Source organism: Falco naumanni, chromosome 1 (assembly GCF_017639655.2).
Source record: "Falco naumanni isolate bFalNau1 chromosome 1, bFalNau1.pat, whole genome shotgun sequence".
NCBI classification, from domain to species: domain Eukaryota; kingdom Metazoa; phylum Chordata; class Aves; order Falconiformes; family Falconidae; genus Falco; species Falco naumanni.
The window spans coordinates 95396548-95418233 of record NC_054054.1 but is presented as its reverse complement, the minus strand read 5'-3'; the positions used below and the strand labels follow the sequence as shown (position 1 = coordinate 95418233).

General features: G+C 39.2%; 1 protein-coding gene across 15 annotated transcripts in view; it reads right to left on the bottom strand.

Annotated features, from left to right (window-relative positions):
* The window catches only part of CLIP1 (CAP-Gly domain containing linker protein 1), an 81365-nt gene that overhangs the window by 31109 nt on the left and 28570 nt on the right, over positions 1 to 21686 (bottom strand). For 10 of the 15 annotated variants that reach the window (XM_040609547.1, XM_040609564.1, XM_040609557.1 and 7 more), the window contains 7 exons: positions 14747 to 14871; positions 13482 to 13698; positions 10118 to 10315; positions 9634 to 9737; positions 5851 to 5911; positions 4732 to 4764; positions 416 to 520 (listed from right to left, as the gene is read on the bottom strand). In XM_040609547.1, the coding sequence (XP_040465481.1) occupies positions 416 to 520; positions 4732 to 4764; positions 5851 to 5911; positions 9634 to 9737; positions 10118 to 10315; positions 13482 to 13698; positions 14747 to 14871 (843 nt within the window). The remainder of the gene's footprint in view (positions 1 to 415; positions 521 to 4731; positions 4765 to 5850; positions 5912 to 9633; positions 9738 to 10117; positions 10316 to 13481; positions 13699 to 14746; positions 14872 to 21686) is intronic. The other 5 variants (XM_040609665.1, XM_040609639.1, XM_040609648.1 and 2 more) reach the window with 2 other exon arrangements.

The window sequence follows — 21686 nt, the reverse complement described above, 5'->3', positions numbered from 1 at the left end:
ACTACTTAAGACCTCAGAAACCAAGTCTCAAATACTAAATTTGTGTTAAAAGCACTGGCACCGTCAATCTTACTTTTTTGGGATTCAATGAACTTTGCTACTTCTAAAATGAACCACTGAACATTCTTTTGTGTCAATTCACAGTCCCATTTGCTAGTTTTGACTTCAAGTTTTAAGACATCTTACCTGAATTCTTCTGAAGAAATGAGTACATATACACAGGCATACACACACACACAACACTGAAGCTCAAAATTAATGCTAATTTTTAGTGTTCCAGCTATATCTATAGCAGGTACTGATCGTGGCAGGAGCAAGGATCTGTTTCAGCATGTGTTATACCCAGCAGACTGTGTCATCAGAAATCTTCCACAACACAAATCAGTCTTGTTATTCAAATAGTGAAAACCATTACCCTAGTGTCTTCTAACTCCCTCTGGAGTTTGTCAGCTTTGGTCTTTTCAAAGAGCAGGCTCTGTTCAAGCTCCTTAATGCGGGCATGCTCCAGTTTGGTCTGCGTCTGTTAGTAAAAAGGGAAAGGAAGAGAACACAACGGTGCCACCATCACATGCCAGCACAAGAGGAGGGAGCCACATGCAGGCCGTGCTGCCAGATTCTTCTACCAATGATGAGCAGAGAAGATGCAGTGGATAAAATGAACAGGGAAATGCTATGGATGAGAAGGATGGACTGAAAGTGTAAATGGACATGTAAAAAAAAAATAAAAAATGTAAAAAAAAAAAATCACAAACGAAGAAATACGAACAAAAAAGTTTCATGCAGCCAAGTAGAAGTTATTTATCAGTACATGAAGTTTTCAGCACAAATTAGAATAGTTATGTAAAAAAATACATATGTGTATATATCTCTATACCTGTTCTGATAGGATGATAAGACCCTTTCCTTGTCATCCTGCTAACTTTTTTCTTTAATGCATTTGGCTTATTTTAGAAGTTATTCAGTTATTAACCAGGGGACAAAAATTCATCACTGAAGCTCATGTGACAAATCAAAACTTTTTAGTTTTTTTAATAGTAGCTGTACCTCAAGTCTCAGCCATAAAAATCCTTCTGGCCAAGACCTGGGAACATTAAGGTTCATTTGTCACTATGGTATGAATTATTTGAATAGAAACAGAAAGAGAATGGTTGTCTATAATTGCAGAACCCTCCTAGGTTTTCCCCCTCCTCCTCTTTCAGGAAGGAAGCAAGCAACAAGTAAGATTCCCCCAAACCAGGCAAAAAAGCAAATCGGTCTGGTTTCTCTATAGTTACTGAAGTCTAAATACATTGAACAAGAGGTGGAAGTAAGGAGGGAAAAAAAAAAAAAAAAAAAGATCTTTGTAATTCTAACAAGTTCCTAAAGAGCAGCAGGAAGCAGATGAAACTAAGTGAGCAGGTACCTCCTGCCTTTTGCTTACAAATAGGCAGATTTTTTAGCAAGAACACAGAATATTGGATATTCTGGCTTGACACCCAGATACCCCCAGAGGGCCCACAAGAGAGCTTGAAGTTTGAGAGATGCAGGTGAAGTCCAGCAGCTAGTTCAAGTCTGACCTGCCCCTCTGAAGGGGGGAAGAAAATTGGAAAAAGAAATATAGAGGTAGGAACCAGGTGCCCTGCCTATTTCTGAAGTGCTGAGATTTTACTATTGGATCAACCTTGACAGGTCGCTGTTAGGATAAATTTACTACAAACCAAACTAAAAGGATTATGAAAGTCTATTGCTGCTTCATAGTGTCTTTTCCAAAAAGAGCAGCTTTCCAGGGTTTGGCCACATTGAGAGTAAGGTGGATGTCCAGAAGAAAACCGAATGAAGTCGAAGATGTGTTTATTAACCGAAGAAGTTGCAACCATCAATCCTGATGAAAGTTTACACAGCTTAACTGCCACAGTTAATCTACTGCGGAACAAAGTAACACAGTTAGCCCCCAAGCTCTACAAACTACTATAAAGATAAGAGAGAACTGCAAGGTGGACAGCCACCCATCGAACACCAGATTGAAAGAATCTGAGAAGGCAGGAAGACACATGAATAATTCTGAAGCCACACTGCTGCCAAAGCCACAGCGCAGCAGCGCGTGCACAGCTGGCAGGACGCTGCTGCCTCTCTGATCTTTGTAATATGATATTTAAAAATCCCTACAGAACTGTGTTATTTATAGAGTGCCAAGCTGATTAGAACTGCCTCCAAATCAGCCGCAGCAGTTAAAGATCTTATGTAGTCTCTGCAGAGCAAGTGGGATGGGGATGAGCCTCTTGTTTTGCTTCAGGCCTGTTCTCCTCCAAACACAGTATTGCTTTGACAGCATAAAGTTATCTTCTTCCCCAAAAGCATCCAGACATCTGGCAGTTTCATTTTTTTGAAACATTTTTCCATGAAGAATGGCTGTGAAAAGTTGGCTACTTTACTATGTAGTTAGTAGGTCCAAAACACTAAAATCCATGAACACTAAAAGTTGCTTCTTAGATTTGTCTTTTTTTTTTTTTAAATTCCAAAGCAGATTTGTTTCTCTATCAGCGGAAGATCTTCAGTGTATATGGGGAATAAAACCCCCACGAGAACACAGATCTCTGGTTTTGCCTCCCACAGCCTTTGAAACTGGAACTAAATATTCTAAGACAAATAATATTTTGTAAGTGGCTACAATTCAGTCCCCTCTCTGAGACAGGTTAGTATTAGTTCTGATCCACAACAAAACTGCAAGACTGAAAAGTAATCTATTTTTAAAAATCAAATATTCATACCTTCCTTGCTCTAATTCACCAAAGGGAGCTATTAAAACCCAAGAAACCCCAAACCTGAGAGTTGCAGAATTCTCCCTGCATGACTTTGCAAAATATGCTATCTTTTTTAGGATAGAATTTTTTATATTACATAAAATGCAAAACACTTTGATCTTTAATTTTATAGACATTGCTTTACTACTGCAAAGATTAGATATACCATCTGATTCCTGAGGTTTTTTTAATCCCATCTCATATATTACAAAGGGAAATAAGTTTAAATTCTACCAAAATGGAAATAAAAGATTAAAAAAAACCCAAAACCTCCGGAGATCTTTGCTGGACACCTTTTTCCCCATTTAGGGCAAGACAGATTATCCTTTAAAGAAGTCTGATTTCCAAGGGACAGGCTCCAGTTTCCCTGAGGTAAAAATCACAGCAAAATTTTGATTCACTCAAATTTCTCTCCCGATCATCTATAGAGAAATGTCTAAATGATTATGTTTTCCTTTGAGGAAACCCAGAGCACAGTAAACAGAGAAGAGCAGAGAGAACTACAAAAAGAAGAAAAGAATTTGATTGCAAACCTTAACTCAGATGGAAAAGAAAAACAGAAAAGAAAAAAAAAACCCAAACCCAACTAAAAGTCCAAAAAACAAAAGAAGCATCTTCACCTTCTCCAAAGCTTTGCAGCTGATTAAGTGACATGGAAACTGGACGAGACTTACTTTGCCTTGAACCTTACAGAATTCCACTCAAATAAACTTCAGAGACCGGTCATCAGCTATTTTCAGCACTTGTGTACTCTATTGTGTATTCATTTCCAAATAAACCTTACTGTTAAGTTCTCCATCTATAGGGCAAATGGAAATTGTGCTGAAGCCATAAATGCTGATAATTATTTCTAGGATAGGGGCGAGATGACCTTCAGTTCCTTCGTGCTGGGATAACAATCACAGGACACCACGGAGATGACGAGGCATTAGCCTAAAAACTAAGTGCTCACCCACTTCTCTCCTTTACAGAGTGAAGATGTCCGTTTTTTTATGGAAAAAATCAAGAATAGGGAAATCAGGAGTAAAGATAGGATTAAACAAGGAGTGCACAAAACAAGAGAAAGGAAGGGCACATGCAGATTTACTTCTAACACACCGTGAGCCTGATTGGAAGCCTAGAGGAGACCCCAGATCGCTGAAGTAGCTTCGCAAAAGGGACACCTAAGAACGCACAGCAGGAAACCAGTTTTAGTCTCAAGAACTTCCTATCTCGGCTGGGGACGCAGCAGAGGAGGGAGCCTGGGATAAACCTTCCTGAGTCCAACCGAAGAGAGGGCTTTTAAATTCCGCTATTTGGAGCTACGGAACCAAGAGGGCTGCTTAAACATCTTGTACGGCAGTTTCTGTTACCCAGTACCATATATTTTCCCTACGTAATTCAAAGAGAAGCTACAGGAAGATGCAGTAAAATCAGACAGCTTTGCACACGAATTCTTCAGGTGTTTTAATCATCTCTCCCCTTAGCATTTCATGCTAAAAAACTGAGACAAATAAGGGGAGGTGGGGAACATACCGATTTTTTTTCCTCAGAAAAATTCATCGGCTAATTGCATACTGCATCTATTGAACAGTAGCAGAAGCTTGTAGGAAAGCATGTGGGATTTTGTGAAGAAAGCAATTAAAATCCTACATTTAAATGAAAGACATTTCCAGATCCTGGACAGTCAATTCCTACAAGCTCCTATACTCTTCAATTAGTTGCCAAGGTTTTGACCCTACAGAATTCTCATGACACATTCGCCCTCTCTTCAGTTAATGGGGATTACAACGTTTAGTCATGACACACATTCTTTTCAATAAATGTTGTAATTGCTCTGAAAGCAACATGCACACAAATACTAGAGTCAATGTTTCAATAACAGATTATGCAGTTAGTGAATAAGTATAAGCATTTTCTGCACACAATCTGTTAACATGGGATGTCTCTGCACATTTAAGTGCCCTCTTACATTTTCTGGGTCTTCCGAAATCTGCCTCTTTCGCTATCAGTAAAATTAAAAAACAAACAAACAAAAATATTTCACCTGCAGACTTAGCACTATCATTCCAACACAAACAACAGGATACATTTCATTATCTTGAATTCAGTTTAAACTCCTGAAGTTATGCAGCTTGACAAACCAGTTTTTAAGATGGTTTGCCATGGCTATTGACTGATTTAACAAAAAACAAAAAAATTAAAATTTTCCATGGACTAAACAATAAAAGAAGTATTCTAGAAAGAGTCTAAATAGGTATCTTAAAATGAATGAAAGACTAAAATAAAAAAAATGTTATATGAAATGAGTAATTTTCATAAGGCTAGCACTTTAATCATAAATGGTTCACAGGAACACAGTTTGTACTTTACGCTGTGCAAGAAATTCCAATATTTTCTGATCAGAGTAGAACTAAAAAGTATCTTGCTTTTTAATTTGAAATTTGGTATAAAAACTGGCAGTGCTCAAATAGCTGAGAGTAATCCTTCATTAAATATTTTCTATTCTGATTGTCTAGTAACATACTGGTTTTAGCCCAGTATTATAGGTATACAAACAGTAGAAAGATGAAAATTGCACACAATTGCTATTTAGATTTTGTGTGCAGTAACTCTCAGGACAAAACATTCTTTGTTATCAATCTTCCCTTAGGAAAGCACAGGGATTATTCAAAAAATTGATCTAAGAAAAACAGGTCTAGGCTTCAATATGAATTTTCAAAGGCATAAATATTAACTTGCAATTTCGTAACTTCAAAATGCTTTTTTGTTGGAGGTTACTTTTAATATCAAAAGGTAGAATTTTCTATTAATTAATTTAATTACTCTAAACAACAACAGCCACTCCACAGTACAACCCCTTGGCTAAGGTGTGTAACCGAATTAAGGGTGCAATCCTGTAGTTTCAGGACGATCACCTTACTCAAGGACTGCAGAACTGGGAATCACTTTCATGTGCTTTGCATATGCTTGGACTGCATCTATTAATCATTCCTGCCCTTCTCTCCTAGAGAACGGTACACTTTATCTGAACTGATTGCATTTCTGTGTCCTACTATAGACCCTGTTTACAAAGCTGGAGATATTTTACCTCTAGGTCTCCTTTGGTAATGGATTCTTCTTCCACACGGAACTGAAGGTCTTCAACTTTCCTGTGGGGACAATGCATTAAAATTCAGGTAAAGAAAATGCTTTCAAGCTCACTTTTCAGTGGAAATCAAAACTACAGTGACATCATTCTGATTGCACCGTGCCAGAAACATGAAGGAGAAATCTCTCACAGGAAGCATCAGAGAGAAGGAAAGCCACTGACTTTAAAACACAGCCACTGACAAAGGCAGGCATCAGTCTTCCCGCAGCTCTATAAAGTATTTTGTTGCATTTTCTGATGAGTTAAAAAGAAAATCTTTTTTCAGTCATCATTGATTCTCTCGCTCTTTCACCCTTCTGCATGCCATCAAAAGACGGGACCTAAACGAACAGTTTGATTTCACATTCTGTATATTCTACCATTCACTAAGAAATAGCCAGCAAACTTCGGACACATCTGATATACCCACGAACCTTCTAGAAGTGCGCTGGTCAACTTGCATCGAAACTGTAGCATAAACAAACATATGTTAGGTGTCAAGATGAACTGTAAGATGTGGAATGGGAGTGCAAGCAAGAACATTGACTTGCCTTGTGTGGAAAAATGACTACAGCTATAACATTAAGGAAATTTTAGGGTAAAACTACAGCTGCTACTTCCAGGGTGGACTGTGGTTGGTACACATGGAATCTACTCTCCAGTAGCTCCCGAGGCCACACAACCTGCAACCTCAGCACGTGCTAAGAGGAAGGAGCAAGCTGGAGACCCAGCAGCCAGGCTTCATTGTAGTCCCTGCAGTAAGGGGAACTTGATGGTACCATGTGCTGTCCGATAACCTGGACAGTAGCTGCTGAACAGGGAAGATAAGGGAAGATGTTGGCTGTTGAAGCAGCAACTGTGGTGAAATAGCCTTCCTCAGATGAACTTTGCTCATTGTAATTTCCTTGTAATATCAAAGCACACCTCCAACCCAAAGCTACCCACCTCCAGGGTATGGCCACCCCTCACTGAGTACGCGCTTTACTGACTGTACCCTTAAAGGTAAAGCGAGAGAATTTTACATCTATCAATAACAAAAGTACGTATGACCGGAGTCACTCAAGCTTCACCTAGAAGTAAAGAAATAATAGAATAGTAAGTTGGGAAAGGGAGAAGTTAGGGAAGACTCCATCGTAACTGCTGGGATCAGTCAACGGGCTGAGCCCATCTTCTCCCCCACAGGGATGCCTACCAGTTAAGAACCATACTCAATATGCACTTAATTATTAACTCCAGCTGGCTTTCATTAGTGCTTAGAAGATTTTTTGTGTGTACTACATCACGCTTGTTCTTGCAGTCTGTGTACTTGTCCTGGTTTCTGCTGGAAGAGTTAATTTTCTTGGTGGCTAGTGCAGTGCTGCATTTTGGATCTGGTGTGGGAACAGTGGGGTTGGGGACTTTTTGGTTTCTGGGGCTTGCCAGTGGGAGGGCTGGAGTGGCCTGGGAAATGGGGAGGGGACACAGCCAGGACAGCTGACCTGAACTAGCCAAAGGGTCTAGTACCATATGGTCTTCCATACCACGGGACATCACGCTCAGTACATAAACTGGGGCGGGTTGGCTGGGGCTACTGATCGGTCAGCGGGTGGTGAGCAGCTGTATTGGCCATCACCAGTTTTCTTTTCTCCCTTGCCTTTGGATTTCATTCCTCTCGCCTTCTCCCTCCTTTTCATTGTAACTGTTATTATTGTTCTTTTGTTTTTATCTCAATTGTTAAACTGCTCTTATCTCAACCCTTGAGTTTTCCATTCCTTTCTGATTCTCCTCCCCACTCCCCTGGGTGAGGGGGGAGTGAGCGAGTGGCTGCGTGGCAGTTAATTACCAGCTGGGATTAAACCACGACGGTACTATCAACAGCAATCCCAAACCTTAATGTGTCACAGATTTGTGGAATAAAAAGCTCTCAGCTGAGATCTGTTTTGAGTGAGTTTCCAGAAACTTGAATAATTGATCTGACTGGTGAATCTGTCCCCATGAATCCCTGAAGAGGACAACCGAGTCACCCTCCGCTCCACGTGCTGTCCAGTAGAGTCCCTGTAGCAAGCTCAGACAGGCTGGTCGGGCACAAGCATCTCCTCTTCCCTGGGATGTTGGCAGACTAGTCAGACACAAAGGGCTGGGGGAAAACCTCCTCCTTAATGACACCTTGCCCATCCAGGAGTCTTAGAATGAGAAGACAGAGGTGAGAAGCTACTATCTGACTGAAAAATCTGAGTAAGTTATTTCGTCCCTCCCCTGATTCTGTTATACTCCAATGAACAAGGGGCCAAATCGTCTCCTTTTCCCCTTGATGCTTTCAACTTTTTAAGATGTTGCAAAGGAAGAGACAAGCACGTCTTCTCTCCTTTGAATTACACACACTGCTGGTGCCTGCAGCTTGGCTGACAGATGTAGAAGAGAGTTACAAGTGATGGAGAACTAAAATAAAAGGACATTAAGAACTTGGAAGGCAGTGGGTCTCACCAGTGTGCTTTGGGAAACAGAGGATGAGAGATTATTTGACTTCAAGTCACTGCTGAGACTGACTTGGAATACATATAAAGAGAACCTTCCAGGTAAATAAGCCTAGAAGGGTTAGGAGGCAGGAGAAATATTACACCGCTGAAGCCATGAATATTTTCTGGGCTGTAGGACGTCACTTTGGGAACGGGTAGCAGGCGCAGAGCGGCACTGTCACACTGCCTAGCCACACACTGAAGGTGAGCCCAAGGCCACGGAGGATTGCAGTAGAACAGACTCCCACTGACCTGGCAATCAGCGAAAGTAGGTCCATAATCAGGCTACCCGAGGTGCTGCAAAGCTGCTTTATCTTTTCTTTTTTTTTTTAATTTAAAACCCCACTGCATTATTTTGTAGACCATATACAAATAATTCCAGACCTAATCTACCGCTTGTTTTGAAAGTTCCACTAGAGTGGCTTTCACAAAAAGGCAGCATGAAAATTATGAATTTACCATTGCATTTTGTCATCTGTTATTTCTCGTTTTAGGCAGGCCTTTCAGAGAGAATGACATCTGACTAATTTCAGGGGTGCACACAAGCCTACAAGGCAGACTCACAATGCGTTTCTAAATGACTCTTGCCTTTCAAAAGCATTCCAAATCCACCAAAACAATTTATCAGATTACTTCCTCACCTAACCTTGACCCAACAATTTATCAGGTTATTTCCTTTCCTAACCTCACCTTACCTTGGTAATCTCAACTCTTTTCCTCAAATGGTTATGAAAGGGAATTAGAAAAGGCATTACAATTAACAGCTTTAACAATTTTCCTGTAAGAGACAGACTCCACCTAGAAGCACATGACTAACAGTAATAAACTATTCACAAGAGAACTAAACTGCAAATTCCTAATCCAACTCTGTCAGGAAAAGAGATTATCAAAATTTTTGTTTGGAGGTGAGAAGAGTGTTCCAAGATGATCAGGTATGATCCATTAATTTCATATGGGTAGAAATAAAATCCTTCATAACAGAAAGCAATACTAAAAGGAATGAGTTGCATGAAATTCAGCTATAAGCAACAGTTGCAGCCTCTAAGCAAGTACTTTCTTTGACATTCCCTCTCCAAATTTAAGACATGGCCTTTTTAGTATTCGTTTTAAGAAACTACAGTACGATTTTAGACAATAATTTCCCATATCTGCATTATTCAAAATTTGTTTCATACTTGGAACTCACAACATTTGCTTTTAATGCAGTTTGTTTTTAACAGTTACACTAATGAAGACAGAGTTGAGTTACCTTTTCTCTTCCTCAAGCTGATTGAGAAGCTCCACTTTCTCCCTATCAGCAGCCTCCACCATAGCTCGTAGCTGGTCCATTTTTGCTTCCATCTCCAGTACATGCTAATCAGTAGGAAGAGTAAGAACAAAATCTACTAAGTTGGGCAATACGTGAATTTTTTCCAAGTTACATATCTGGACCTCAGTAATCACAATTTGGTAAAGTGATGGGCAAAGGGACAGGAACGTTATCGTAAAAAATACGTATACATAAAAAGATTGTAGAGATGTATAAAGAAGTTCAACAAAAATGAGTTAAATGAAGTAGATCTGCTATCTCATCAAGTCAAAGCACCCACAATGAAGATCTCACACGTATGGACTACTCTAGTTTTAGCACATCACCTCTTAATCCCAGATCTTTTCAGTAAGAAAATGCAATTTTGCAAATGAAGTCAATTGTATTAAAGCCTCTATGTTAAACACAGCAATACCACTCTTACCCGATCATGTCCATCGCGAACAAGTGCTAATTCCTGCTCTATTTCCCCTACGTGACTGGTTGCTTTCGCAACTTCTGCCCTCTCCAGGTCCCTTTCTGCCAGGAGCTGTTCAATGTGTTGCTGCTTCTCCTTCAGTGCCTCCTGTAGGGCTGTGGTACCAGAAATTTTTCTTGCATATCTGGATGATGTTTCTGTCAACTTCACAAAGCAAATACATTAAAATTCATTCTGTATCAAGTGAAAACGAGGGCTATCTCCAGACTCTACAAATATTGGGTTAGTAAAGCAAATGCTTCCTGTGACTTACTGCACCTTCTCCCTTTACATTTAAATGACTTCATTTTCCAGAACATAACAATGGCCATATATGTGTAGTAAGATTGTTTCATAGCAAACAGCAGTGTATAGAAGGCAGAAGCCTTGAAGTGAAAACAAAAGGCTGCCCGCAATCTAACGCACGTTTGGAGACTCATACAAAGGCTAGCTCATTATGTTTCTAAGCATCTTTTTGAATTCAACAAAGAAAGATAGCCTTTTAGCAAGTTAAAAACATTGTGCCTCCAGTTATTAAGTCATCATCTCAGGTCACCAGCAACAGTTAACATTTTTAAATGCTCTATCAAAAGCCTTTGGAACTTCAAGTAGCATCTGGCATCTCTACTATGGCAATAAAACATCCAGGATGAAAAGCATTTACCTTGACCTAAAAAGCCAGCTTTACAGTTAAAACCTTTTGAGGAACAACTGGTACCTGATTAAAACATATGTTTATATCACATGGAATTAAATTACCTCTGGAAAAAAATCTGCAAGATTAAACTTAAAGAATATAGATAAAAATGAATCAATCTGGAGAACTGTAGCTAAAATGAACCTTAGGGTTTTCCTTGACCTTGCATGATCTCTGCCTCACTGAATGGAACCAGTGTCAGTGAAAATTCAGCATGGCCCTGTCTTCTACTTCCTCAAGAGTTTCTGAGCTAGAAGGGAAAGCAAATAAACTGAAATTACGTGGTAAAAGTGAGCAACAGTTGTGAAAACACCAAGAAATGAACAAAAAAAATTAAATCCAATACAGCTTTGAAAACTGACTTTAAGCTTAACAGCTCTGAAATTTGTCTAAGTATTAAACGAGAATGACATCTCAGTTAAAGCCTTATTTAAAACAACAAACAATACACAAAGGCTTGGTCTTCTGTTATGTTAACCTCTAGTTCTGCCTAATAGTATTACCCAAGAATAGGAGCGTGTTTCTTCGCGATCTTTTCAGAGATCAAAATGCTGAAGAGTAGCTGCCACACACAGTCTGGAAAGCTGGCATTGGACAACATTTCCAAAAAAACCCGTAATACGGATGTATTTTCCTGTCATCACAAAACCACACTTCCCCTTCTGTTAATACGATTGCTACACAATCTCTAACCTTTCTACTCACAGCCTTGAATGATATGTCTACAACCCACTGCAAATGCTGGACCAAGTGACTGAAAAGGCACACGAGACAGAACAAAATATATCCCACTTCAATGCTTAGATTAGTTGTTTCAGACCCTTTCAGTTTCTAGAAGATATCTCATTCTAGAATGCACTACTTTTTAACAATTCTAGCTCTTCAAGTCAAACTTGACTTAATGTACGATTCCAAAAGAAATCTGAAAGGTTTCAGAGAAACATCAACTTCCTTCAGACTTGGAAATACAAATTGCATCAGACAGCCCTCTTAAATCATTAGATCACCTACTCTGACAGTTGATTTTCTTACACAGGAAGATGAAAACAGTAACAGCCCTGAATAATTGAGAAGACTATGTAAGAGTCCAGCAATTTCCTGATAAAAGTTGAATTTTACTAGAAATTGAAGCACAGAAAGTCTGCTGTGTCAAAATTGATTTCTGGAAATCTTGTCTCTTCAGCAGCTTAACTTTTAAAGAAGCGACAGAATTATTTTGACAGTGCTTTTAACTTGAATAGTAACCAAATGTTCACATTGCCTGAGAAAGAAAGTTGGAAGAAAGCTGGAATTTTAATTCCAGAAATAATGGATTACAGAAGATTTGTATTTTATGGCCTAAAACATGAAAAGCCCTGGGGCAGAACACAGATTTGCAAAATAAGCAAATACACTGTAGATATTTACAATGTGTAACTGCACTCTCTTGCTGCTTAGGGTATCATAACGTACAGCATAAAACGAAGCTTTAATACGGACCTCTACATCAGCTCACAAAGTCACTATATATTAGTGTAAGAATTTCAAACTAGAGGGCACATTGCAGCTACAAGTGCAACTTCCAGAACAGATTAAGTAATCAAGTCCCACTGTAGTGCCAAACAAAAATCCGTTACGTTTTTGGTGAGACGGTATTAACCTTGTTGCCCTGACCAAATGTTGACCTCTGTTCTCTTGTAATCTGCTTCAGTTTTGAAGGGCCACAGTAAGTCAGCTCTCTCTTCTGCACCTGCTGGTCAGTGGGACAGTATGCCAGCTAACCAGTTCCAGAGCAGTGGGAGTGATCTCCTTCTAAGTAGATGTATTTACGTACTTCAGTATATTAAAAAGAGAAAAATCTAGGGTGATGGGAATCAATTATTTCTATGCTTTTAATTGCCTTAAAAGAGAGACTTTTTAAAACTCAGCTTTCCCAGAAGACTTCCGTTTTACTGCTGCAACCCAAGATTAGGACATTTATGTAACAGAGCAACTTTAAAAGAATCCATAGTAAGTGTATTAGGTGGAATTAGTACTGTGTTAGAATTCACCTCAGCCACTGTGCTTTGCAACATTTAGCCTTTATGAATTCACAGGATTAAAACCAAATCTAAAAGAAAAGAAAGAGGCTTCTTGTCAGCAATGACATGACAATTGCTACTTCTGTATTTCTCAGCCGACTCATCTCTTTGAAAGTAAAGGAAAACCTTTTACACTTCAGACAATTTGAAGCTTCCCGCTTAACAATACAAGTTCGGTCTTTGGAAGCTTTAGTGCACACCAAATCCTCACACACAAACCCTGTATGACAGAGGGAGTGCTAGGAAAATGAGCAACTAAATGGGGATTCCAGTCAGAGAACACTGATGCCTTTTCAGTTTGTTGGCATCACAAGCCTCTTTCTTACTGCAGTAACTCAGTTAGCCTGAATTAACTGGGTAAGCTCAAATATTCATATATTCAGCTACTCTTCAGGGCTAGCTAAGATTTCCTTCCTTCATGCATGCTTTGAATGAAAAAGAGAGCACAGTTCAATGTATATTGTGCTCTGCCCAAGATCTGTTCTAGTCTCAATTTATGCAAGTAGACCACAAGCAAGTGCTGTGTGGATTCCTGCTTGGGAACGTAAAGCATGCAATAGAAAAAGAAGCTTACTAGTCCTGTACGGCTTGGCTTGCTGCTTACTGAAGATGCCACAGAACTGAGAGAGCTCAGGGAAGATGCACTTGGACTACGTTTCAGGGCTGTGGGAGTTGCAACCATTTTTCGCACAGTTGTCTTCGCTTTTGCTGGTGTGGTTGATGGGAATCCAATCTTCGTAACTTTGTGGACTGGAGCAAACAAACCGTATTTTGGCTGACATTGAAAATACCTTTAAAAAAGCAAAGCAGACAGATGAGAGTACCAAATTAACTTCTGTCTTTTCAGATACATAGTCTGGCTTCACAAAGAATTCTAGATCAATAGCCTGAAAGTATTAAAGGGCAGGGTAACAGCTGGTGACAACCTAATCTACATTAGATTGCAATTTATTTTTTTTTAACATTAGATTTGGAAATTTGAAAAGCTGAAACAATATGATTGTATCAGACTTCCGAAATTCAACACAGCTAGAGCTCCATTTCCTAAAAACTCCATTCAGATACAAAGTTTAACATGCATAGCTTTCCTTTTCCATACATTCCTCTGAGCTACCAACAAGCGTGATAGCATAAAGTTAAAAGTAAAAATCAGGTTTTATTTAAATCAAACAGTTTTGTATTTTATTACATACATACCTATAAATGTATGAATATTTGAATATATAGAACATATACCCTTGGTTATATATAAACAAAAGCCATTTAAAATTTTAAGTTGTGATCACCTACGTTAAGGTGGCGCAATCCTTGTAAAACTTCTTTTCAATGAGTTAAAGGACTGTACCTTAGTATGTGAATTAATGCTTTCTAGATGTGGCTTGTTGGAGGAAGCAGCTATACTGTTCCCAGTCTTTATCATGAAGCAACTGTTGGTATAGGAGCTTTCAGCTCCTGTGACGCAGGAGGATTTCCCTTAAGTTCAGCTGTTAGATACCCAGAGGTACTTTATTAACTGAGCCTTCATTCCGAGCTAAGAAACCAAGCACACATTCAAAAAGCAGGAAATTGTGTTTTCCATTACCAGTCTATGAATAGAAGTCACATGGGAATAGGAGAGATCAACTAATCCCATGAATGTGGGGTTGATGCAGACTTTCAGAGATGTGTAGGCGTAAAATTCAAATCAGTGTCTAACAACCCATCACCACCATCAGCAGACACTCGGGTTTACAGCCTAACTACTTCCCTTGATATAAAGTTTCATGTAAGATATTAAAAAAGACAGAATAGAGAGATGCAAAAATCTTTAAGGTGGCTGCTACCTGATGATAGACTAACCTTGTTCCAGCAACAGCTCCATCATTCTTTCCCAGAGGTTCATCCAGTTCTACTCCACACCATTCTCCTTTAGCAAAGTCAGTTTCTCCCAAGAAACGCACGACTCCAGCTTTTGTTCCACCAACCTAAAGCAGTAAGACACATCAACTGCATTTACTGCATATCCAAATTAAAATACCAAATAGAGTGAAAAAACTTTCAGAATAATCATGTTGACGAAGCACATTTCTTATTTCAAGCTGCGTATCCTTTTCCTACGAGTTTGTTTTAATGTTGAACAGAACTTCACAACCAAATTGTGTACAGAAGGGGAAAAAAAAAATAAATAATCACTTCCCTAGCGTTTAGTTCTGTAAAATTTGGTATTCAGGGAGTTTTTCATGACTGAAGGCCACAGTTCTATTAGGTGACTTGATATGGCTGTAAGATTAAAAATATAACAAGACTCAGTATAACCAGCGTACTAAATGTAATACATCTGTACTATAGTTTCACACAGATTTCTATCAGCAAATAAGGATTTCTAGGAACTGCTTATTTCTTATTCTAATTCTGTGAGGAAAAGTAAAAGAAATCAAATGAGAAAAAAAGTCTTTCATATTTTCTCTAGGGAATAGATCAGATAAACTACATAGTACAGCCCTCCTGCATTTAAAAGAACTGATATAAAGCATGATGCACAGCACTTTCTAAAATTGTAGATGCAAACAGCTTTTCATAATGCCTTAGGGAGGGAAGAATTAAATTAAGTGAAGAAGCAAAAGGTGTTCAGTGTGGCCAACACTTGCCAAGAAGGGCCACAAGCCAGAACTGCAGGATTCTTGCACATCGGAATGACAATATACTGTGCCCTATTTTTGTGAAAATCTGTTCAGCCTGCATCTAGCATTATGAAAACAAGCAAACCTTAATGAAAACCTCTTAAAGAGAGCCTCTGAAATCAACAGGGACATTTATAGGACCATTGTTTTTTTTCCCCACTTGTGTTTTCCAGCACATATTATACAACAAGGAATATTTTGTAGCCTTGGCAGAGAGGTTGGATGTAACCTGCTAACACAAAGACTTTTCCTTTTTATGTACTAAAAAGTAAATTAGGATTTCCTATAATTTTTACACTAGACATTTTATTTCTTGGGGGGAGCTTCCCAAGATAAACAGAAAGCAACAAGCTTCTTGTGCCATAAATTAAAATGCATGATCACAGTACACCAGATAATTCATATGAATACATTTTGGAAGTGTTCACACAAGAGGTTAATTGTGACGAATCAGGGAATGGAGGACATTGTCTTACATGAAAGCACCAAGTGTCCACAAAGTACAAAGCTAGTGCAAAGTAACTGCCACACACATTTGTGCTCATCAACTTCCCGGAGCAGACAGCTCTGTTAGCAATGCAAGGCTTCAGCTGATGAGAAAAAAAATAATCAAACCCTAATCCACACAAACCTCAGAGAAGCACGGAAGAATAATTAACCCTTTTTGATATTACCGAAAGGAGAAAGCTGACAGAGACATCTTTTGTCAGTCTTGAAACAATGTTTAATCTGCAGATCACCTTTATATCTTGCTTTAAGTGGCACTGTAGCAAATTATTACTCTTCATGGAATAAACACACATAAAAGTTTACAGTTATCATGACTCAGCCTAAGATAGTAACTAGTAGAATGCTCGGTATTTGGTGTTCTTGGCAGAGAACCAACACACTTCCCCTCTCAAAAAACAAGCATGAGTACTGTCTTAGAAAAAAAAAAAATCGTAACTGGCCAAAACAGCCACATGGAATCCAAATCTCCTCCGTGGCACAGCGACGGAATATATAACGTTTGTCCAAAGTATTTCCTGGGAAGAACAACTCCTTATGTCAACACATCTTATTCACCCTCAGACATAACCTACTTTTCCTGGAGGATAAATATTGTTAACCTAAGTACAAACATAGAAATAAAATTTAACTGAGCTGTGCAAGAGAAGAATACACATGCACGTCTGCTCTATCAGTCCATACTAGGTCTTCCAAGTTGTCCTCCTCCTTATTCCTTTTCTGGCAAGTTTGGGTGGTTGTGTTTTTTTTTTCTTTTTTTTTTTCTTTAAAGATAAATTTGGATGCCATCTTTAGGTGGAAAGGCTGGTTAGTTCTGTGCGCACTGTTCTCCTACCAATTTTGTACTGTTGTCTGCCTGAATAAACAGAGTTAAATCAAAAGAGGCTGTAAAAAGCCCATTAAAGAAATTAGACAGGAAAGCCAGAACAATAGCCTAGATAAGGAGCATCCCTTTGAAGACAAGAGTCAGGTTTGTCCTTGCACAGAGGGATTCCTCAGGTCCTTTTACAGAACTGTTTAGCCAGGCCAAGGAAGTTTATTGCAGTTTTGTGGAGTGGTGGTGGGGTGGTATTGTGGTTGGCGTTTTTTGGGGGGTTGGTGTTGGTTGGTTGGTTTGTTTTAATAAACAACCTAAGTCAATTGTGGCTGGAAAGCTGCCCAGTGGAAAAGGACCTGGGAGTGATGGTCCACAGCCAGCTGAACATGAGCCAGCAGTGTGCCCAGGTGGCCAAGAAGGCCAACAGCATCCTGGCCTGTATCAGAAACAGTGTGGCCAGCAGGACTAGGGCAGGGACCATCCCTCTCTACTCAGCACTGGTGAGGCTGCACCTTGACTATTATTGTGGTCAGTTTTGAGCCCCTCACTACAAGAAAGACATTGAGGTGCTGCAGCATGTCCAGAGATGGGTAACAAAGCTGGGGAAGGGTCTAGAGAACAAATGTGATAAGGAGCAGCTGAGGGAACTGGGGTCACGTCGCCTGGAGAAAGGAGGCTCAGGGGAGACCTTCTCACCCTACAACTACCTGAAAGAGGCTGCAGGCAGGGGGGTTGGTCTCTTCTCCCAAGTAACAAGCGACAGGACAAGAGGAAACAGCCTCAAGTTGTGCCAGGGGAGGTTTAGATTGGGGATTAGGAAAAATTTCTTCACCAAAAGGTTTGTCAAGCATCAGAACTGGCTGCCCAGGGGAGCGGCTGACTCACCATCGCTGGAGGTATTTAAAAAGATGCTTTAAATACCTGGAGGTATTTAAAAAGATGCTCAGGGATGTGGTTTAGTGGTGGACTTAGCAGTGCGGGGTCAATGGTTGGACTCTAGGTTCTTAAACATCTTTTCCAACCTAAACAATTCTACAATTCTGTGATTCAATTACCATAACACATACACATAAAACCTTTCCATAGGAAAGTAAGGAGTAAGCGAGACAAGAGCTATCTGAAGCACAGTAGTGGAAAAGGAGAACTACATGCAAAGCCTCCCAGAGACAAGGAAAAAAAAATTGCAATCTCTTCCCTCCAACTCAAACTGTAAATAAGCTTTTGGGTAAGTAATGCTAGATCCAGGATAATACAGACTAAACTTGGGTGCAGAATATTTGTTCCTTGTTATTTCATACCTTTGCCCTGCTCATCTTCCCCATTTAAGTAAAAAAATGTATGGCATTTATTTTGAAGACACTGCATTCAAATCACAAACCAGGAGGCTCAATCTGTAAGAAAAGCTCTGGCAATGACCAGTGCCCATTGGACCTGCTACTGCAATCACAGTGGAGGTGCATGGGACTGCAACTCAAGGCACGGTGGGAGTGAGCAAATGGAGGAATTCATATCCCGAGAACATATGGGGATGCACAACGTGAGATCCCCAGGAGAAACAGCAATGTGACTAGTCTTGTAACCATGGTATCAGGGTTATTTTAAAACAAGATACAAGGAAGAATGCCAAAGAATTTTTGTTTTTTTCCAAACTTAGTCAAGCTTCTTTGAATAACTGGCTACTACATTTTGCTTTCTGCAAATATTGAAATGTGTATCCTTACCAATAGCAGGAATCAGAGTACACTGACACAGTAAAGCACTCATAGCATCAACAAAGGTCTGTACATGTAGTTTTGTTCAGTTTCAAGCAAAAGCCTTTTAAGTCTTCAGCTTTAAAGACAGGGTCAGCATTCCTCTCTAAAGCCTGAATCTGCTGAAGACTTTCAATCATTCAGATACCTGCCTCAGACAATACATTTATCTCCATCTGCAATTAAGCACTCTGCATGTGACCTACCTTGAAGGCATTTAAAAAAATAATCACTTATTCCCATGGTAGTACAATGTGAGGTGCTACTGTATAACACACTATAGTAAAGGCTTCTTGTTGCATAAAAGTTGCCATATACAGACTTACACTTAGTGCTCTAAAGGGGAAAAAAGATTAAGACATGATTACACTAAACTGTATATACCAATGTGAAAAAATAATTCTACTTACAGTATAATAGTATGCATTATAGAATTATAGAAAATTATTACAAATCTTAATCAGAATACTAGTGATAAATGTAACAAAAAAACCAACCCCAGATCAAAAGACTAGTTGCATTTGCCACCAGATCTACTTCCCAGGGTACATAAAGAACTACAAAAAAAAAAAAAAAAGGAGGCAGCTTCTAAAAGAAACAGGAAAAAAAAATGTATTAAAGTTTCTAAAAGTTATATGGAAAAATGGGGCATCACTACCATGAAGACATTTTTCCATGACCTTCATTCATGCTAAGGCAGGTCACTAAATAATAGATCAGAGAAAAGAGCTGCCAGAGCTTTTTTCAGTCAGTTACCACACTCAATATAGTCAAGCTGTAAAATATAAAGCAATGATATGCCAGAGAATCTAGGTTAGGCTACAGGTCATTATGGGGTGAGGAAATTTGCTTGGCACTCACTAGTGTTATGTCAAACACATAGGAAAAATTATTTATTTCCATATCAAATTTTAACTAAGCTCATATTAATTTGTTGCGATGTAAAGTGAAACAGCAAAATGGGTTTGTAAACCTGAAGCAGTTGAAAACTTCCTAATGAAAGCACATCAGGACAAGCTCATCAAACTTTGTGAGAACCTTTGCAGAGCCACATTTCCAAAGATAAGTAGAAGTAGGAAACAAATAAACTAGTGTAATCCAGGGGGGAAAAAAAGACATGGTCTAAAAAAATTGAGACCTCTATTTAAACCGCATTCATTGAAAAATACAGATGTCTTTGAAAAGAAGATAGCCACTGTCTGAAACTTTGTCAGTACAACAGTATCACTTACTTGGAGCAGCTGAGCAGAGTTAAAAGGTGAATAACAATTGCTCTGTCTCCCCTTCCGCCTGAGCACACACTTACGGTGACTCTTGAAAAGGGTATTTCTGTGTTTGTCACATAGACACCCCCCCATTTTCAGAACCATTCAAACTACAGCACCCATATTTGCAACACTTGAAAAAGCACAAAACATCCAGGCAAACAAATGGCATCTTTGAAAAACTGGGATCTACTAATTAGAATCGTCTTTCTCTTGTTCCTCACAATTTAGAGGAACTGTTTCCAGCTGGCAAAAGCAGTTGGATTTAATCAATGCATTCACCCATTCAAGGCCAGAGAGAACCATCAGATCATCTCCTCTGGCTCTCCTGAAACAGGTCTTTACATTTCACCCAGCTGCATCTGTCATTAACCCTGTAACCCTACTGAGCTAAGCTGTATGTGTTGATGTTTTTAGATCAGAGCTGATAGCCATCAGCAAACATGCTTCCACTGACGGTCTATTTTCATAGTTAATCACTCTGTTGTTATAAACATATTTAAATTTGAAATAAAAAAAACCCACTGACTGTGGCTTCTAGCCACTGACTCTCATTATGCTTTTATTTGGACGATGATAGAGCTCTTCAGCAACTGGCATTCACCATGCAGGAACATACATTTTAAATAAGGCACCTTAATTTTTCCCTTCATAAATTAAACAGATTGAGTTCTTCAGGTCTTTTATGGCAAGATACTTTCTCTTGCTTGAGTCATTTTGCAGCTGTGTTCTGAATCCTTGCCAATGGGCTTTTCAAATAACTGAGCATGTAACTACATAGAGCATGTGATACTGACCAAAAGCAGGTCAGCACTGATTAGAGCACAGGTATTTTCGCTGCTTGTCCTGCCACATCAACTCACGAACTCCCCTGCAATACCTTTAGCTCCTGGATCTTCTTCAGTCACTAGTCAGCTGCCCATGGGTGGTATGCAGCTTATGCCCTCATTCTTAGGCTTATAAACTCTGCCATTGAAGGCAAAATGCAACCAACAGCTTGAGCTGGTGGAGATGAAACAAGCAGCCCCTCTGGACTGCTCCATGGACATTGTTATTTACCCCTCTGACTATCCAGTGATTTCATCAGGAATGATTTACAATTACTTCCAGAGCATAGTATGAGATGAACTCAAAGAAACATCATACTAGTGACCATATCATCCAGTGGTGGTACCAAGCAATCCACTTTTTTTTTTTTTTTGTTAGGGAGGTGGGGGTGGGTGTTTGCCATCCACTGCCCAGTTCTTGAATATATGCATAAAGTCCAATGCTAATTTTGAAGTTAGATAGCGTTCAAAATTAAAATAAAAAAAATCAAAATAAATAAAAAAAAAGTCCCACTACACAACAGTTTTTTTCATTAAATCTATAGTTTTAAAGGAAGTAAAACGTTTGGCAAAACTGCTATGTTTTAGTTTGTCAACACCTGGTTCTTGTCAGGTTTTGACTGTCTTTTTTTTCTTGATACTAGACAGCCCAGCTTCAGATTATCCTATTTCCTTTTAGAAATATCTTTGTAGCACCCAACACTTGATCAAGGCATTCTACTAAACTTTAAACCAGCCTCCCTAATTCAGAATTCTGAAACCAGTAATTCTGTGAATAGCAATTAATGATGTCAGTTTTCCTGTGGCATCGGGTATTATGGTTGAGTGACTTTGCCATCTAAAAATGCGAGAGTGACTACTGCTATTTCTGTTGATGGGAACAGCGTTTAGACAAGAACTTGATCATGTGGATCCTGTGATAAGCAAAAATGAAGGCAAATTGCAGCTTTGC